Here is a 19,229-nt window from a genome sequence, read left to right on the forward strand (position 1 = left end):
GCTGAAAAGCTTTCTGACCCTTCCAGAAATCTAGCATATGGTAGCATCTTCATTCCTATTCAAAGCCACACTGCTTGCAACATCAAAACAATAAATCCAAAGTGTGGTAATGGCTTTGGGAAATACAGGACATTTTTGTGTCAATAGTACCACCTGCTGGATTTTGAGACTATAAAGAGAGTTGGAGACTAATCAGCATTGACAGAAGTCAGATGGAGATGCAATTCAATATTGCTCTTATACAAATGCCACCCACCATAACTAAACTATTACAAATGAGCAGGTAACAAACTGCCGGATCTTCTAAGGAGCTGCCAACATCAAACAGAAAGTTCAGAGGCATCTTCAATGTTTCTTGTTAAATCAGATATTCAAACCTCACTGCTACCCCAATAAAAGCAATATGCTGCTACTAATGTCAGTGTTGAGTATGGTTTATTTATTTATTTATTTTTTTTAAGTTGACTGCAAAACCAATGTGTTTTTCCACTAGGGTATTATTTGTCAGGGTGGGGAAACTGGACAAAAATGCCCCCAAAAGCACTAAAACATACAAAGAAAAGAAACAAAACAAAACAAAACAAACAACCTTTACTATTGATATGAGGTGTTAATATTTCTGATCCCATAGTATCAAGAAATGCTCAGCATGCCATGAAAAAAAGAGCACTGCAACACATAATGGAGAAGAACACACTTTGCCATGTCAAGTGATCACTGCGAACTTTATAGTTAATTCACCACAAAACGCAGAGGGATGCTCTGCATTGTCCACACCCAACACAAGAAGTAAGTTTCCAGCAGAAAGAAAAGCAGAAATTTGAGTAGTAAGGATTAGGAGACTCCAATGCAGGTGAATTCACCCAAAACCCACAGGGTAGGTCTGTTTTACCAGTGCTACTGTACACCACACAACTGCACCAGGGAATAAGCTGCCTAGTGCTATGAGTGTGAGAGCTTTCTATCAACCCTCACCTCGTTCCCCAAACACAGCAAGGCTAACTCCTCTCTCATACTGACTCCAGATTACCTCCAGATCTGAATTCGTATCTAGTTTTCAAGCTATCATTGATTATCGGTGCATCTAAACACACAAAGATCCTGTTGATCACTTCATATCACACATCTTCAGGATTTCTTTAAGCTCCTTCCAAGAAGACTCAAATGGAAACAGTTTGAAGACTTTAATTGAAGTGACACTGCTAAAAGGTTATCCCCAAAACTTTAGCAGTAAAAACATCAGCCTTGACAGCCCTCAGTGATAACGTATAAGCCTTTTTTGCTAGAAGTTATTACCATATTTCCTGCTGTTTCTCAACAAATAACTTTCAGGCAGGCTCCTGGAAATAACTGAAGCTTGCTTGAACCACTCACTTTTTCAGTAATGCATCTTTAAAGTAAGCTGTGCTCTCTTTCCCTGTGCAAAGTTCTGTCCAAGGGTACTTGAATCTTTCTTTAAACCTGTTAGATGCAGAAAAGTGTATTTCAGCTGCACTCAGAAGTTATCATCTGATAGGTCAAGCAGGAGACTGCAACCAACCAAGAAATCCTCAGGTGTAACCTGAAGCTTGACACACATGAAGCACTTAATCCACATAACCATCAACAAATAGCACCTTCATACTTTAAAATAAACAATAATAAATGCTTTTATTATAAAGCAGAAAGTGAAACCATAACACACTACACCACGCAGCAGAAAAGTTACTGCAGCTCCTAGGACAAGAGAACCAAACTACTCTGCAAGAGCATTTGTGCACTCCTGCAGGTAATCTCAGCCTCACTAGCAAGGGACAGGCAGCAGGTGAGCCCCCTCCAGCTCCCTCTCTCACCAGCCTCATCAGTTTCCCACCAGAACAGGGAGACTTTCGATGTTCAGTTCAGAAACCCCAGCCATGATGTGTGAAATATTTAGCTCAGCAATGCAAGAACCTTACCTGATGGCTGGGAACTAATACAAGAACTGAAATTAATGCTTTACAACAGTGTTTGACATCACATGCCCATGGCATAAACGGGTGGAAGAACAGTGGTACAAAAAGATATCATAGAATCATATAATAGTTAGGGTTGGAAAGGACCTTAAGATCATCTAGTTCCAACCCCCCTGTCATGGGCAGGGACACCTCACACTAAACCATCTCACCCAAGGCTCTGTTAAACCTGGACTTGAACACTGCCAGGGATGGAGCATTCATAACTTTCTTGGGCAACCCATTCCAGTGCCTCACCACCCTCACATTACAGAACTTCTTCCTTATATCCAATCTAAACTTCCCCTGTTTAAGTTTGAACCTGTCACCCCTTGTCCTATCACTACAGTTCCTAATGAATCACAGAGGTAGAAAAGAAGTTGGGTAAGATGTTCATTGCTTATAAGGAATCCAGTTACACCTTTCCTATGTAATCCTTGGGCATGGGTGTATACACCAACATGCAAATTCAGGATATACTGAACAGGGTAATGCTGGAGTTTAGCATAAACAACTAGAAGAGAAGGTGGCAAAATTCTAAGGAAGAGAAATAGTGAAAGAGACAGAAAAGAGGGAAAGACTTTTGCTTTCCTCTATTTACTGAGTTTTCCAGTGAAGGCCAGCAAGGGAAGCAATTGTTGCACAGCAGCTCCTGACAGTAAGCTATAGCAAACCATTCCAAAGTCAAACCGTGCAAGTCAAAAAAGCCAAAAGCCGCTGGATGAGAAGCGTAAGGCATGGGCTACACAGGTCCCTGCTCAGCCAGACCTCAGGTTCTTCTACGTGTGAGTGTGCTGGTCCTCCAGGACAAGCGGTGCATGCAGGAGCTTCCAGCACTTCTTAATGAAAGGGCTGCGAGCTTAGGCTGTGCCAGAGCACCCGTGGGCTTGGCTGGCTACAGGCAAATCAGCAAAAGAACCTCTGCAGCTCCACCACCAACGGACCTGTATCAGAGCTTCAGACAGGGAGAGTGGAAAGTGTGCCAGGCTGTGGCGGGGGGAGGTGGAATTAGATGAGCTTTAAGGTCCCTTCCAACTCAAGCCACTCTATAGTTCTATGATTTTTTTTCTGTGTCTTTTTACAAAAGAACGTAGTGACAGGACAAAGGGCTTTAAACTGCCAGGAGATTTGAGATTTTGGCACCTTCCCTGCGAGGCTGCTGAGGCACTGGCACAGGTTGCCCAAACAAACTGTTGCTGCCCCATTCCCGGCAGTGTCTAAGGCCAGGCTGGAGTAACCTGGGCTGGAACTGGATGAATTTAAGGCCCTTTTCAACCTACACCATCCCATGGCTCCCCACAGCGCCGATCCCCGCAGCCCCGCTCCCACCCGCCGGGTTGCGCCGCTCGGTGGCAGCACCGGCTTGGGGAACGGGAGGACTGGTCGCCGTTGGATGGAGCCCTGTAGCCAATTTCCCGGAGCGAGCTGGACGTTAACGAGAACTATCGACCTTTAGCCCTAAAATAGGACGAATCTAATTTAGTTTAATGCCTGGGGGAAGGAGAACTAGCGCTGGTCTACCGCTGTTTCTTTCGCACCCCCCCATCCCCCGCGGGCCTCCTGGCCGGGCCCGGCCAAGCCGCCCTCGGCCGCCGGCCCCACGACGGGGCGGGCCCTGCCGGAGAGCAGCGCCGGGCGGGGCCGGGCCCGCCACCGCCTCTCCGCTGTCCGCCGGCACCGCAGCGATTGCGGGTCGTGCGGGCGGCGTGGCCCGCCATGGGGCTGTGCCTGCCCTGCATGGGGGGCGCCGTGAAGGACGTGGTGGAGACGCCCGATCCGGTGAGTGCGGGAGCACGTTCCCCCGCTCCGCCTGGGTGTTGGGTAGGGGGACTGACGCGGCGAGCTGCGGCCCTCCCCGCTGGGGCGGGGTGGGGAACCTGGGCCGCCCTAGCTAAGATGGCGGCCAGGCCGCAGGGAGGGGCGTGGCTGCGCCGGCAGCGCTCGCCGGAAAGCCTCAAAGCAGCGAAAAGGCCGCGCGGGTGCCGGGGAGAGCGGGTTTCCGTCATGGGAGAGCTGTCTGGGACGGGGCCCCCCGCACCCGTCCTCTGCTGCCTCAGGCCTCACCCGTGAGCCCTAGTTTGGAGACAGCGATTTCATGTCGAGGGGGTCCGAGCCACGGCTGGGGCCATGGTGACCCTCTCTTTAACTGGAAACAGTGAAATCTAGCGCACAGTGATGCTCGGTTCTAACTAACCTTCTCTGTGACTACCTGAGAGGTGCGGTCTCTCACTGCTCCCAGGTAACAAGTGATAGGACGCGATGAAACGGCCGTAAGCTGTGCCAGGGGAGGTTTAGACTGGATATTAGGAAAAAATTCTTCCCCAGAGGGTGTTCAGGCATTGGAACAGGCTGCCCAGGGCAGTGGTGAAGTCACCATCCCTGGAAGTGTTATCAAACCTTGTAGATGAGGCCCTCAGTGACATGGTTTAGTGGTGGCCTTGGCAGTGCTGGGGAACGATTGGGCTTGATGATCTTAAAGGTCTTTTCCAACCCGTTTGATTCTGTGGTTTGTAGGATGGCATTTCTTCTGGCGAGTAGGAACCTATCCCCATGCTTCTGTACCCCTTTATCTGAAGGTTTTGTGGGGGTAGAAGGAAAGGAGCCCACTCAGGCTGGAGGATTGAGCTTTCCTCTGCTCAAACTCCAAAAGGACATTTCACATCCTGCGTGCCTTTCAGTTGGAATTTTTCAGAGTGAAGGCGTAAAACTGACAGCTGAACACAGATTTTTGGTGGCGGTTTGCTGTGGCTGTGTCAGCAGCTGCTCCTGTAGCATCTGAGTCACTAGAAACACTTTGTTCTTGCAGACTGGCAATGCAGAGAAAGATGATGCTAATTGGCTTAAGGTTGGCATTTTGTGGCAGCTTGCATTGCAGAGTTGAGTCATCCTCTAAAAAAAACTGAGACTTTCAAAAGAATGTACAGACTGTGCTGGAAGAGAATTTCACTGTCTTTCACTTTTTATTTAGGAAATAAAAAGAAGACAGCTAGCAGAAGCTGCTGAAAAGAGGCAGATGGAGGTAAGGTCTGATAAAGTGCCATTTATTCAAAATATATTTAAGGTAACAGATTTATGGGGCAAATAGCCAGTACTCTCTGGAAGCACTGGATATTGTGCCTGGACTGTGGGAATTGCCATTAAATATTTTCATAGCATTAATGTTTTACCTTATACCATTTTTACATATCTCTACAGTCATGTTTAACAGCTAGGTATGTGCTCTGAGACCATTGCAAGATAACTGAGCTTGTTTGGATGGGAGTAGTTAAGAAAACAACCTGAAAATTGGAAAAAAGCAAGTTGAACATTTGGGTTTTTTTCCCTGCCATGACTTGATAACAAGAGATTGAGAAATACTTCAAACTGGAATCATCAAACAATTGTTGTGCTAGCAATTTCAAGTGGTACTGCACTTGTACTTCACTTACACATGCAGGCTATAGGCACTTGCAAGTTCAGTTTATCAGTGTGGCAACAGTTGGGCTCATAATTCCAGAAGAGAGCAAGTATTAACTTATTCTTCTATCTTTTTAAGATTGTTAAGCTTTAAATACTTCAATATCCTTGCAAGCTAGAAGAGGGTAGGATGCAAGCATACTAACAGAATGTAAAATAGCTAGTCTGTTTCTACCTTTCCATACCCCTCAAAAAGTTTATAACATACACCACACAAAAGCTATTGTAAGTAAAAAGTGTATGTTTGAGACCACAGCTGAACTAGCAAGAGAGAGGAACATGTTGTATGAGTGTTAGTGACGTTACATATTGAATTAAACATCAGCCATTATTGATGAGGACCATGTTGACCTGTTTTAAGGGAGTTTGGTCAATAATTCAAGCCACAGTTGATTGATGCTTCAGAGTCCTCTAAAACCCCTTGATTTTGTGTCAGACTACATGGAATCACAGAATGGTTTAGGTTAGAAGGGGCCATAAATCTCATTTCGTTCCAACTCTGTGCCATGGGCAGGGACACCTTCCACCACACCAGGGTGCTCAGTGACTTGCCTCAGTAGCCTGTTGAGAGTTGTGCTTCTCATCACAGCCTTGAATTTCAGGCGAGAGGATTGCTACTTTCCTCTGTTAGATTATAACATCTTTTGTGTAGCTATAGTGACATAACCCAAAACATAGCTAAGGAATCAGTTTTTAGAACATATTTTTTTTTTCTGTGTTTACAGCATTAAGTGTTCATAGTTCTGATATTCCTGCCATATAGTCAAGGTCCTCATCAGACCATCACCAGGGGGATGTGAAGTAGGCAGCTGACAGCAGGTTTCTCATCTAGGTATTTACTGCTGTCCATACGTCCTGTGAAGTTTGAAGGGTAGACTGGCACACAGGTTATTTCTCAGATCACAGTTTAGAAGTTCTTACAGCCTGAGCACTACCAACACAAGTTTTTTCTAACTCCCCTGCATGTAAAGTTCTCATCATTTTTCGGTAGTAGCTGTACAGAGCTTGTGACTTCCTCTGCTTATTGTTAGAATAGAATATTGTCATGATTTCCATCATCTGTATGCTATCTCTAGGTAAGGTAACCTTTTGATAAAAAGAGATGGAATAAGTGACCACATGATGAAACAGCTAAAGTCCTTGGAAGTTCTGTCTGCCTGCATCATCTCTTCCCAGTTAGTTCTGTTTCTGAGGGCAAGAATAGGCCCTGACACTGACAAAACCACAGACTAAAGATTTATTGGACTGTTAGGAAGGGAGGTTCTGGTTCTGCTTCTTAGTATGCAAAGCAGGTACATGTAACTGCATTAAATATGTTCACTTGGATGTAATAACAATATGAAACAAACCCCTTGCAGATACCTGCAGGACCAAGAGCTCACAGTGTGAAGAAGCATCCTAAAAGGTCTATATTTAGGTAATAGTAGCATTACTTAATGTTTCAGTCTTTTCACACAAACCAGAATTCACAAAAAGTTATTGCCAAGACTTGCAGTTTGGTTTCTATACAGAAAAATAGCTGAGTGGTCTTACCCAAACGTGTTCTCTTCCAGGCTTCCTCTCGAGGTATTAAGAACGTTTACTCTGTAGAGCAAAAGAAAAAGAAACAGGAAGAAATGGAAAAAAGAATGACAGCTTCAGGTTCTGGAGGAGGAGGAGGAGGACTGAGAGTAAGTTTAAAGAAGAAACAACATGATGCAGCTGTCTGTATTTTCACTGAGAAAGTCCTGCTTTGTTGCTGTCCATAAGATTGAATAACGGGTTAAAACTAAGAGGAAGGGAAATGAAAGCATGGGTCATTTTCACAATGTTCTTAGTGAGGCTTCATTTCTGGGGCACAAAGACAGCAAGAATGGCAGAGAGCTCCCCATTTCTTCCTCCTCAGTTTCTCCATTGTACTTTCAGCACTGGGGACCTTCTCATAGATTTGCCCTGTACTCAGTGTCTCTTTTCAGTACCAGCTGTGATTGTCTCACTTCCCTCAGTTTACAGAAAATGTTTGAACCAAGTAGGGTAATGTCTTTGGGTTTCCTGTGTCTGTCTCTGCATACGGTGTTGGCATAGACACTGACCAACTTTACTGCTGTTACTACTAGTTTTCTAATGTAAACTTTGTCAGACCAGGCAGAGATTTAATTTAGAAATAGAATCCCAGACTGTTTTGGGTTGGAAGGGACCTTGAAGCTCATCCGCTTCCAACCCCCTGCCACAGGCAGGGACAGCTTCCACTAGACCAGGTTGCTGCAAGCCCTGTCCAGCTTGACCTTGAACACTGCCAGGGATGGAGCAGCCACAGCTTCTCTGGACAGTGTGTGCCAGCGCCTCACCATCCTCACAGGGAAGAACTTCTTCGTTTATCTAACCTAAATCTTCCCTCTGTCAGTTTAAAGCCATTCCCCCTTGTCCTGTCACTACCTGCTCTTGTAAAAAGTCCCTTTCCAGATTTCCTGTAGGCCCTTTTTAGGTATTGAAGACTTAAAAGGTCTCCCCAGAGCCTTCTCTACCCCAGGCTGAACAAGGCCAGCTCTCTCAGCCTGTCTTTATGAAACGAGATTCCTGTAGAATGTCTCCAAAGCAATAGGTACATCTGGTTATCAAAACACAGGTTTCATAAGCCTTCACCTCTTACTGTCACTGCTGTATGTGGCTCAGCGGGCATTTTAGACAACCTGGTGCTGGTGGGTAACACATCCCTCACTTGCTGGGTATAAAAGGTGTTGGAATGGGAATTCACTGTATTTAGACAACTTTGTGTTTGGGTTGGGTTTTTTGGGGAGGTTCGTTAGTTTGGTTTGTTTTTTTTTTTCTTGCTTTCCCCTATCTTCATAAAAACTTGTGGTGTGTTATGTTGTTTTTGTCTCTAGTGGCAGGTTGGATAAAGAAGCATGACTTGCAAAGAGAAGATTGACGTTTACTGCCAATACCTTGCCAGTTTCTGCAGCTGAGTGGCACTTACTCATCATGTGGCTTTTGCTGTTTGTATATGAAGACTCAGCAGTACTTCGCCGTTGTGGGAGAGCAGGGGTGGAAACACACTAAGAAATTTAAAAACTAACTTTGAGCACTAAGTTTTTGCCAATTTTTGTTTATTTTGTGTGCATGTTTTATTGCTTCCCTGTCACACGACTGAGGTGGGTTCACATGGAAGTGGCCTCCATGTACCTGTAGTGAGTCAGTACATGGATCCTTGTCTGGTCAAGTGGGTGTCTGTCTGTGTGACTGGCTTAGGCACATCTCAGGTGTCCATGTGGTGGTATTGACCCTTATTTCAAACTCTCCCATCAAACTATTTTTTAAGTCCTCATGTAGAAAGCTGTCCATAAATATATATATTTGAATATGTGGGTAATGACATTTCTCTTCAGTTTCTTAATGACTTTTGAACTGCTTAGGGATTTAGTGCCTTGTTCAAAACAGAAAGCAGATTCACAGTGGACCCTTGCCAATAGAAGTGTTTTGTGACACTAGTTTAAAAAAAATAGAAACCTTTATAAACCTTGTGTACTTACATGAAGAAAGCTGTTCTATTATGAGCCTAATAATTGTTTTTGGATGTGCATTTCCTTTGAGACTGTAAGTATTTATAGTGAATGCTGGAAGTTAAACATTACGTTAATAGTATTATTAGTCTTTCTCTTTTATTACCACAAGAGAGCAATGCTGCACCTCGCAGGAGTTTGAAAAACAAATGGCAAAGGACTTCATCACGTCTTGGATAGTTCATTTTCTCAGGTTTGTGTTCTGTCCTGTCTAGGTGGGTTTCTTATTGTGCAGTAACATCTGCCAAGTGTCCAAAACTCTGTGACTATTTCCCTGTCTTCAGCAATGTCTGTGGTCCCTTTCCCAAACATGAAGCTGCCTTTTATTATTTATTGCTCCCTAAACCCTGGTGTTAAAACCAGACTTTCAAACTAATAGCCTCAAGCCACTGCTTTGATAGAGCGGTTTGTTGCACCATGTTTGACACTTGAATCTAACTTCATTTTCCCCAGAGATCACAATGCTTGGCCTCAGTATCTTACTGGCCTCATTTCTGTCCTAGTTTAGGTTATAGAGGCTTCCCCCACCCCACCTTGAACTAAATATTTCTGCTTTTATCTCCCTCAGTAGCGTTTCACGCTGTCTTAGGAGCGCAGTCCTGACACGATGAGTTTTCTGGCTTAGCCTTCAGAATTGAGAAGAGAGACTTTTAAGTATTAACATAGTGGTGTTTGGGCTAAGAAGCTGTGTCCTTGGCAGATCAATGTCTTCGGTTTCCTTTTGGTTGCTGGCAATTAACTGGTCATAGCAAGTTGGGGTTTTTAAGTCTTAACAAAACATGCATTGAATTATAATAAAATATATTCTTAAAAACATCACCCATTAGTGTTTTGATGCTGTCAGAACTGGAGGAGTTCACAATGAGAAGCAGTTGTACATCCTTGCTTATCAGCCTAAGGCAAGCCTGTTGGGTTCTATCACCAGTGGAGGTGCTTTATGGTCGAGTAAAGGATTGCTGCCCTGGCTGAACACACACACTGCTCAGTACCCATTTGCAGATACAGTGGCTTGAGTGAGCCTGCCTGCCAGCTTCTCTGCAAGGGTTAGGGAAGGTCTGAACCACCTCGGACCTAAGAGGTGATTTGTGCAAGTCAGAATTACCACAGAAGAAAAAAACCAGCTCTTATCTCTCCATCCTTTTAAGTAAAAGCCAGATACATCTGTGCTTCTTAAGAGTCCTTGCTCTCAATGTCAGATGTATTCGTACAGCTAAGAAGGTCAGAGGATTTTGGGGCATGTAGTTGTACATTACAAACCTCTGCTTGATAAAGCTGTTCGTGAAGATGTTTCTATGCCGTATCCATCTCACTGCTCACATGACTGGTCTGAACTGAATCTGGGAAGTTCTTGGGGTAAATAGAAACACCTTGATGGTTTAAGGGTTTGGGTTTTTTTTCTAATATTTTCAGTTGAGAACTAATGCAGAAAATACTGCAGTTCAGTTAAATACACCTAATGAGTACCTGAAGTGTACCATTAAATGGTAAAGCAGAGAGCTGTGTAGATGAGAGCTGCTTTGTCCTTGTAGGAGCAGATGCCTCCCCTCTCTTTCTTACCGTTAGCACTGCACTAAGTTAATATGAAACACAGTAAGAATTTTGTCCTTACTTCCCCCAGTCAGGTTTACTTCACCTTTAAGGCTGTCAAAACACATCCAGTCACACAGATTATGAAGGCAGTTGGCATTTTGTTTGCTTTACAGCAGTACAACTGTACCTTTTTCTCTCTACCTTCTGAAAGCACTGTCTTGCAGCTCACCTGAACAACTGGAAGGCAGAGGCCAGTGCTTGCAAGCCAAAATGAAAGGGCTGACTCGGTGACTGCAACAGTAGCATCTTTGTTGCAGTAACAGAAAATGAAGCCATCTGCTACAGCCTGTTGTTAAAACACACAAATAATGCCAGGAAGAGTGTTTGGGGCACAACTTCCTGAGGTTTGGGAGGACCCAGGAGCTGCATATCCACAGGGGCAGTAGCCTTCTGCAGCCCTATAAACATTCACATCATCCCATGTGTCTCATTCACCTGACTCTGGATTCTAAACATAGCACAGGCCAAGAAAGGAAGAGAAGCAGACAGAGCAAATAAGTGCTCTGCCTCCTCTGTCAGGTACCACACAGCAGTAGCCAGTGAGGCAGCACGGAACACAAGCCTGACAAAAGCCAGGCCTTTCCATACCTCCAGCAGCTGCTTCTGCAAACAGCTCGTCTCTCTGATCTAAAATGCATGTAATGAATTCATTTTAAGACAATCTATATTATATAGTCTGTACAATATAGAGCTATATATGTGTGTGGCTATACCACCTATTGACACCTCCTTACTTCACTCCTCCCCACCAGCAGCCCTTGAACAGCTTCCATTGATTACAGGTAGCATCTCTAAATCACTGTTGGAAAAAGGGCAATAACACAAAGGAAGAAACAATTCCGCTATCAGAAAGATAAAAACCCTATCATTAATCAGTTACGTAAATAATCCTGCTTGGAAGAAAAACTCCAGGTAATCCATGAAGAGCAAGGTGACAGAAAGTACCTCCTTTAATGAGCAATTACCAATGTTACATTTCCAACCTAATTCTGAATTGCTTCCAGCATGGTGATACTTTTCTGACACTCTGCAAGACTAATAGTTTCTGTAAGTGATCTTACAGAGCCCAACCACGTGGGGCTTCAGCACAGTTACAAGGGTAGTGGTGTATGACCAGATGTATGTGCGTATGGCTTGGTTGTATGACCCAATGAGAGTTTTAAGAGTATTTGCTGCAGCTCATAACAACTCGACTTTTGATGACTTTCAGCCTCCTCAAAACTCAAATCCAGTCAAGTTACACTGCAACAGTGAGCTCAAACCACTACAGAGCACTCCCCTCTACAATCTTCCATGCCTAGTTCAGCATTTCAGTATCTCACCTCCTGCTCTTTTATCAAGAGACTGTTCCACAGCCCCACCAGACCCTCTCTCACTCAGGGGGACAAGAGAAGAGCTGCAGGCCATCCTTGGGGGTAACTCTGAAATTCAGTTCAGCCTTCTAGAAATCTACACAGATACCTCACTATCACAGACTTTAGCATAGAAACTTCAAGTACCACCCATCTTAGCTAGCTGGTCAAACAGTGGGGTTATTTCCTGCCTAAATACTTCCTACATGAAGGCTGTTCTGCCCCAGCACTGCAACAAGGGCCATGCCTCTGAGCAAGATTGTGATGCACACAGAATCATAGAATAGTTTGGGTTGGAAGTGACCTCAAAGCTCATCCAGTTCCAACCCCCTGCCACACGGGGGGACATCCAGTTCCAACCCCTGCCACAGGGCAGGGACACCTTCCACTAAACCACGTTGCTCCAAGCCCCATCCAGCCTGGCCTTGAACGCTGCCAGGGATGGGGCAGCCACAGCTTCTCTGGGCAACCTGTGCCAGTGCCTCAGCACCCTCAAAGGGAAGAACTTCTGCCTCATGTCTCATGTAAATCACCCCTCTGTCAGTTAAAAGACATTCCTCTTTCTCCTGTCACTATATGCCTTTGTAAAAAAAACCCTCGACAGATTTCTTAACAAAATCTTTAGCTTTGTAAATTGAGGCTTAGGCTACTAAGAAACATCCCAACTCCTACATTGCCACAGAATCCATTACATTAAGAAAATACTATGTAGCATGCTAATAACACTTAACCATCTGAATAGCATACTTCCAATCCCTTTCTCCAGAGGTACTTAGCCTGACACATTTAATTGCCTGTTTCCTTTCTTGATGCTTCTGCTTTAATTTCCTCCTCTGCTCCCCCCACTTACACCAGCTGCACTAAATGCAGTTAAAGTCACACCTGGAAGTTTTACCCAGATAAGGGGCAGTGGCAGCACTTTAAAAAGTCCTTTATAAGTCTCCCATCTGGACCTAAGTTGAAGTGTTCAGGAGGTGTTCTAATATGATTTTTCTTTTTATGGTGCTTCAATACACTGAATCAAAAAAAAGATTATTTGGATAGCTCCAGTGCAAGCACATAAATCAGTTCATGATTAACTTAAAATCTTCATTTGGATTTACCAGGATTATTTGTTGAAGTATAATATTAAAGCAAATCTAAGAAGACTTTTTTAAATAATGACCTGCTCTTGATTTATTAACAAGTAAAAACCTTCAAACATTTTACAGAAAAAAAAATGACAGTAATGCCAACTTCATGTTGAATAATAGAAATGCAACTATTTCTGTTTGAAAAAAGTAACTTATCTCAAATAAACACCTGATCCTTTCAGAAGTGGTAGTTTTTCCTTCTCCATTTGGAAACAAATCTCAGTGCACAGACTTCACATCATGAGGGTTTTTTTCAGCCGTGTTGGATTTTTCACATGTTGCTTATGGTCTCTTTTCTACTTCCCTAGTGGATACATCCATTGGTTCCATCAGAACTGGGTATTTTTGTGGCTTTTCAAAGGATTTACTGCTTGAGTAGATGTTTGACCTTCCTATAAACCATCTCAAAATTAAAAATAAAAAGGCTGCAATTTTTCCTCCTAAAAGCACGGGTCAAATGATGTATTGTTGCTTAGTAGGGTGAACCAAACCATTGTGAACTGCTGGTATTGAGCAGATATTTTTAGGTATAGTGGTTCCACAAGTGAGATATAGGATACAAGTCGTGGAACATGAAAGAAGGCGGTCTTGATCATGTCTAGCCAGCAGATATTTTGCTGTTAATTTTACAGACCATGGGAGCAGAGCATGAGGCTGTTATGAACATCAAAACATACAGAAAAATAGCTGGCACTGATAAAATTTTCTCAAGAATGCTATTGATTTTTTTCTTTCCCTGCAAACGAAAATTAAAGTTCAGTAACGTCCAGTATTTCTGTGCTATCTGTAGTAAATGAATGCTTGCCTTGTACACTGAGTAGCTCATTATTTGGTTAGTGAGCAGTGCTGTGTATCATAGGCATTCAGGCAGCAGCAGCAAAGCACAGGAACACAGATTACAAATGACAAATGAGGCTTCCAAAATGTAGGAGTATTTAAAAAAAAATTTATTTCATTTGTAATGAAACAACTGAGTTCTGCTAAAATTTATACAGTCAGTGAAATAATCCTATAAAATGATTTTTCTAGGACGTTGCAAGGCACATAAATTACCGAATATAAACATAGAAAAGTAGCCAAAATAATGAACTAAGCCCCTGTATGCCTTTAACTATTTTTGAGGTGTACAAATGATTTACAAGAACGTGAATCACTCCACTGACAGGGCAATGAGTATTTCACATTTGGCAAGACCAACAACATTAAAAGATAAGGGGAAAGGAAAGCTCAAATCTGGGACTCCAGAGGGACCAGAATCTTCTGCAGCTCTTCCCTGCAGCACTGCTTCCCTTCAGGGGCTGCAGAAGGTCACCCCGTGAGCACGACTAACACCTCTATTGTCTGCCAGAGGAAGGGGCAACCTCTCAGCTTCCCCATGCTTCTATATCAGACAATGCTGGAAGGAACAGGAAGGATATACAAACAGAAATAACATTCAGCATTGTCTTTAGCTTTAAAGAGTAGAGGCGTGGGGTTGTTGGGGTTTTTTTTTTTGAGCTTTCTTTTTTAAAGTAATCGCTTTGGGAAGTCGTTTGGCATGCAATAAATCTTTGTATTCTACTGGTTAAGAAAATCTTGCAAACCATAAAAATAGCCAATTTTTCTTTCATTTCAAGAGGCATTACCAAATAATTTCAACAATTATTCATTTTCCACCTGCATATCTATTTTTCAACTAATCTAACAGTCAAGGATTCAATGAAATACAATTTTCATACAAATATAATGTATTGTGTATTTTCTTCCATTAACAGGATCCACTCCTTTATGTAACTCTAAGAATACGTTCACATATTAAAAGAGTAATAATTTGGCTAAAAATATATGTCTATTTCTTATCTGACTGTAGTAATTAGCCTATCAAGGGTAATTTGCTATAAAAGATACAGTACTAGAAATAAATAGTTCTACAGTTCAAAGATCTTCAAAATGGGTTGCCATTTCCAGTCTGCCTTAAATTTTCTGAAGTCCTTTTAAAGCATAAACTAAATTTACTACACTTGAGAAAATAATTTGGACCTACGTACACAGCGTCCCAATCACATGAGGAGCTTATTTCACTTAATCTCCTTCTTGGTTTTGTAATGGGCAGAAACCACCAGGTAATTGTCTGGATTCGTGTCCCTGAGGGTTGGAGACTTGCTCTGGATTGGAGAAGTTTTCCCATCCACTCGGGAGATCTGCAGCATTCGGCATGGGTCATGCTTCAGTAAGTAACCTGCAAAAGTTTCCCATCCTCCTCCAACACGAACCATCACGTGTTTGTTGTGCAGCATCTGAAATTGCATATACAGGGGAAAAGAAAACCAAACACAAACTCTTTAGAGAGATTCACTCACTGGGAAGTCACTTTTTTTTTTACTGTAAAAGCTGTGTTTGCTTCAATTAAAAGCCACAGAAATGCGTTAGTAGTCTGCTTTATAACAGAAGGAAAAGAAACAGTAGAATAGTTTTTATTTGAATTGAATAAGTCAATTAAAAAAAAGAAAATGAGGCAGTATTTAAAGATTCTCATATTGTATAGAAGCAATGCTACATGTTCTCCTAGTCCTGCAGCACCCCAGTGATCCTGGTCTTCATGTGTTTAGGATAAACACGTTAGGGAATATGAATGATTTTCAGATTAATTTTTGGAAAATATGTTCATAAAGATGCCATTTTATATGTCTTGAAACTGGCTTTCTTTCTAGGCTAGGGAGCTATATAAAAGGAGCAGTGAAGGGCAAACCACTAAAACAGTCTCCTAAAATACCAAAAAATTTATTGAAGAGAATGAAGTACCGTTTAGTTTAACAATTGACATAAATTCTACCTAAAATAGTCTGATGTTGTAATTAAATCAGTCTAATGAGGGACATTAGAAAGAAGACATCTGGAACTGTTTGCAGATACCTGAATTTATGCTGAGTTGTGAAAGAAAATACAAGAGAAGTCCCCAGGCTTTTTATTAGTGGGACAGCTCAGGACTGCTTACATTCACTGACTTTATACCAGAAACCCTGGGGCTTGACCTACAAAGGAATTTCAGGTGGAGAGGGGGATCTGACTGCCAAATTAGGCACCTATCTATTCTCCCATGTCAGCAGCAGCTGAGACTTCAGCTGGCAATTCCATTAATTTATCTCCTCCGGTTCTCCATGCAGAACAATCAAATAAATACCAGTGCAGTATCATAAAGCAGTATATTCTATAGAAGCCACATCCTAAATCATGCTTTGAAAAATGCTTTCATTAGTACATCCCATGAAATGCTCAACATAATTTAGCTGTAGTGCCAGAAATTAAGAATTGGCCATGTAAAAGGCAGCTTATAAGATGTTTAATGGAGTCTTGTCATGGTTTAAATCCAGCCAGACAGCTTGTAATGACGTTTGGATTTATGGCTGTGCTGTGTATCTTCTACACAGTCAAACCTCCCTTGTGGGCTGACAGTATTTGTAATTGAGACTTACATGGCACATAAGCCTTTTGCAACACAACGTATTTCAGATGAGAACACATAGCACAGAGAACAAAACAAGATCAATTCCCAACCAACAAAATCACAGATAATAATAAAAGGCAAAACTGAACTCTTTAAAAAAGCCAACCCAACCAACAAACACCCCACCTCAGCCTAAAATTGCATTGTTCGACTTCTGTTACCTGAGGAGACAGATTCATCTGGAATGAAGAAAGCATGGAAAGCTGTACAACTTTCTGAAGTTTGAAAATCAGAGAATGGTTTGTGTTGGAAGGGACCTTAAAGCTCATTAAGTTCCAACCCCATGCCATGGGCAGGGACACCTTCCACTAGACCAGGCTGGTCAAAGCTACTAGACCAGGACAAGTTTATAAGGAATCAAACTCTTTATTCAAATAAGCGGCTGCAGGTGTAATCTGGTTTGACAGTTCTCATTTAAAACATGCGAGTGCAAGGAAATACTTGTTTCTGCATTTTGTCTTTTGTGTGAAGCACAGCGGGAAGTCAATTCAGCTTTAGAGATACTGAAAAATAGTTACTTCTGATCTATCCCTGTGAGAACACATTCAAGTACTCTTAGTTTAATTAGCATGTGTTAGCTACTAAGACTGTCTGTGCTGTTGCTCTCAGTTGCAGGAGCATTAACTTCTGCAATAGCTATACACACATGAGGTTTTCCTCTTGGTTTGTATGGGTATGAGAGCAGAATAAGCCTCACATCTTCACAAACCACACTTTTTCATCTCAAACTTTGTATTTTAGTTCCCAGACTTCACTTTGAACTGACACTGGTATGATCAGCTTTTAGCAAAATGAGAACTGACTCATGTCTTTAGTCTGGACAATGTATCATGAAAGAAGCGAATGTTTTTTACATCAAGTTTGAAAATTGCAGTTCAAACAGTGCCTCAGCCTAGACAACAGTCTACAAAACTTTATTTAGTGACTTTCCCGTCTTAGAATGCCTAGAAAAGCATTTGAGAAACGCCCCAAAAACTTATGTTAAAACATTTTAAGCCCATCGGTTCCACTACAAGTGAGACTGCTGCAGGAAGGAGTTAACTGTTGCTGAATTTCAGCTTCCACATATTGTCACGGGGGGTTCACGTTCCAAGAGCAGTTAGAATCTGTACTTTTGATTAAGAGTTGGGAATGGAAAGTTAGCAGAAAGCATATTTGGTTCCATTTCCCTTAGGGACTACTGTGCAGACAAATAAAATCTACCACTGGTATGTTATTTCCTGATGCTCAGGCTGAATGTACATCTTCTGTCTTCCCCCCCCCCCCTTTTTTTTTCTTTCTCTTTGTATTATTATACTATTATAAAGACAACTGAATGCTCATTGTCTATAGAGATTGGGGTTTTCTGCATCCTAAATATAGTTGCTGTTCATGCTGTGCTGTGCCACAAAAGTACCATTTTACTCCTATGGCCATATTTTGACCTTAGTGACACCAGCACAAATCCAGAGTAATTCTGCTAGCTTCAGAATAGCTCCAGGTTCACAGATGTAGAAAGGATTTCTCACCAGGGGTAAAATAAAAAAATAAAATAAAATAAAACAACTTTCTCTACTTTCTAACTGAAAAAGCACTTTCTTCCCCAACACACTTCAGCAGAAGATGAAACTTTTGAGATTTTATGATCCACCCAATTCAGTTTTTCCATTGCATGAGATCTCTGAGAAAGAAGTTGGATTCTACAATAACAATGTAATTATTCAGTTATCAATGTAAATAAATTCATGCCACGTGTGTATTTTCACACTGCTATCCAGCCAATTGAAATTGAGAAAACCCTTTCTGTGAAATAAAATCCAACATATGTTTAGGCTTGCTGTAAATCAGACTCCCAGACTGGTTTGGGTTGGAAGGAGCCTTAAAGCTCACACAGTTCCAACCCCCTGCCATGGGCAGGGACACCTTCCACTGGGCCAGGTTGCTCCAAGCCCTGTCCAACCTGGCCTTGAACACTGCCAGGGATGGGGCAGACACGGCTTCTCTGGGCAACCTGTGCCAGTGCCTCACTCACAATATTTTTAGTTGTGTCAAAGCAGGGCTGTCACTAAAGCTGTTCTCTCTAGAATCTGTGTTTCAGTTGAACCCATGGTGAAGCAAACATACGAGAAACCAGATGACCAGACAACAGAATTGCAGAGGGAGAAATTTTAGATTGTTTTGCATGCTTTAAGGCTGTATCAAGAAATAATACAAAAAATAGACAATAGAAGTTTGGTGAACTAAGCTGTCATTGCATAGCACTTTGGCATCAATGTGAAATATAGCCTGAACAGTTCTGGTTTTCACATAAGTTTTGAGAGCTTTATGGCATATTAAAGAGATATTAGGCTGTATGTGAAGATATTAAGCTCATGTAAATGAACATAATTTTACTGACTTGAAAAAAAAATCTATCTTATGGGAACTGAAAATCTGTCCCAATATTCTTATTGTGATTCTTCAGATTATATTATAATTTTCTTCAAGAGCATTTCAGGGAGGGAAGGGGAAGCAAGAGGAGAAATTACACACTGTGGATTTGATCCAAGTACTGCAAAAGTCAATGGAAAGAATCCTACTAACTCAAAAGGAACTTGGGCTGGGGTCTGGAAGCCAAATGCAGCAACCTAAAGCGAATCACAGCCTGAAGCTAGTTGGTGTGATTTTAAGCCAATTTCAGAAACAATGTAGGCTACATGCTGAGAGAATATTGACTATAAAAT

At 42.2% G+C, this 19,229-nt stretch overlaps 2 protein-coding genes across 8 annotated transcripts in view; one reads left to right on the forward strand and one right to left on the reverse strand.

Annotated features, from left to right (window-relative positions):
- Window positions 1-3,534: 3,534 nt before the first annotated feature.
- SVIP (small VCP interacting protein) lies at window positions 3,535-9,787 on the forward strand. 3 transcript variants are annotated; one of them, XR_009962489.1, is made up of 5 exons: window positions 3,555-3,752; window positions 4,942-4,992; window positions 6,983-7,099; window positions 8,294-9,161; window positions 9,537-9,787. XR_009962489.1 is itself a non-coding variant. In XM_062607238.1 (4 exons), exons 1-4 carry the CDS (start codon window positions 3,690-3,692, stop codon window positions 8,306-8,308), a joined length of 240 nt encoding a protein of 79 aa, XP_062463222.1. In that variant the 5' UTR covers window positions 3,535-3,689; the 3' UTR covers window positions 8,309-9,787. The 3 variants fall into 3 exon arrangements, 2 of the variants coding, with proteins under 2 accessions (XP_062463222.1, XP_062463220.1); XM_062607238.1 differs by having other exon boundaries at window positions 3,535-3,752; window positions 8,300-9,787; XM_062607236.1 differs by having other exon boundaries at window positions 8,294-9,787.
- A 4,182-nt stretch (window positions 9,788-13,969) lies between these two features.
- Window positions 13,970-19,229, reverse strand: part of GAS2 (growth arrest specific 2) — a 90,224-nt gene continuing 84,964 nt past the window's right edge. For all 5 annotated transcript variants that reach the window (XM_062607254.1, XM_062607253.1, XM_062607255.1 and 2 more), the window contains exon 8: window positions 13,970-15,319. In XM_062607254.1, coding sequence (XP_062463238.1) covers window positions 15,101-15,319 — 219 coding nt within the window. In that variant the 3' untranslated portion in view covers window positions 13,970-15,100. The remainder of the gene's footprint in view (window positions 15,320-19,229) is intronic.

The sequence above is a fragment of the Pezoporus occidentalis genome, unplaced genomic scaffold (genome assembly GCF_034315485.1).
Source record: "Pezoporus occidentalis ecotype Australia unplaced genomic scaffold, CSIRO_AGI_Poc_V1 ctg121, whole genome shotgun sequence".
NCBI lineage: Eukaryota > Metazoa > Chordata > Aves > Psittaciformes > Psittacidae > Pezoporus > Pezoporus occidentalis.

Excerpts from the sequence above, each read along its gene's own strand:
- SVIP (XM_062607236.1), top strand. The coding sequence starts at position 3,690 with ATGGGGCTGTGCCTGCCCTGCATGGGGGGCGCCGTGAAGGACGTGGTG. Across the intron at positions 3,753-4,941 it reads TGGTGGAGACGCCCGATCCG|GAAATAAAAAGAAGACAGCT; the intron begins GTGAGTGCGGGA and ends CTTTTTATTTAG. Across the intron at positions 4,993-6,982 it reads CTGAAAAGAGGCAGATGGAG|GCTTCCTCTCGAGGTATTAA; the intron begins GTAAGGTCTGAT and ends GTTCTCTTCCAG.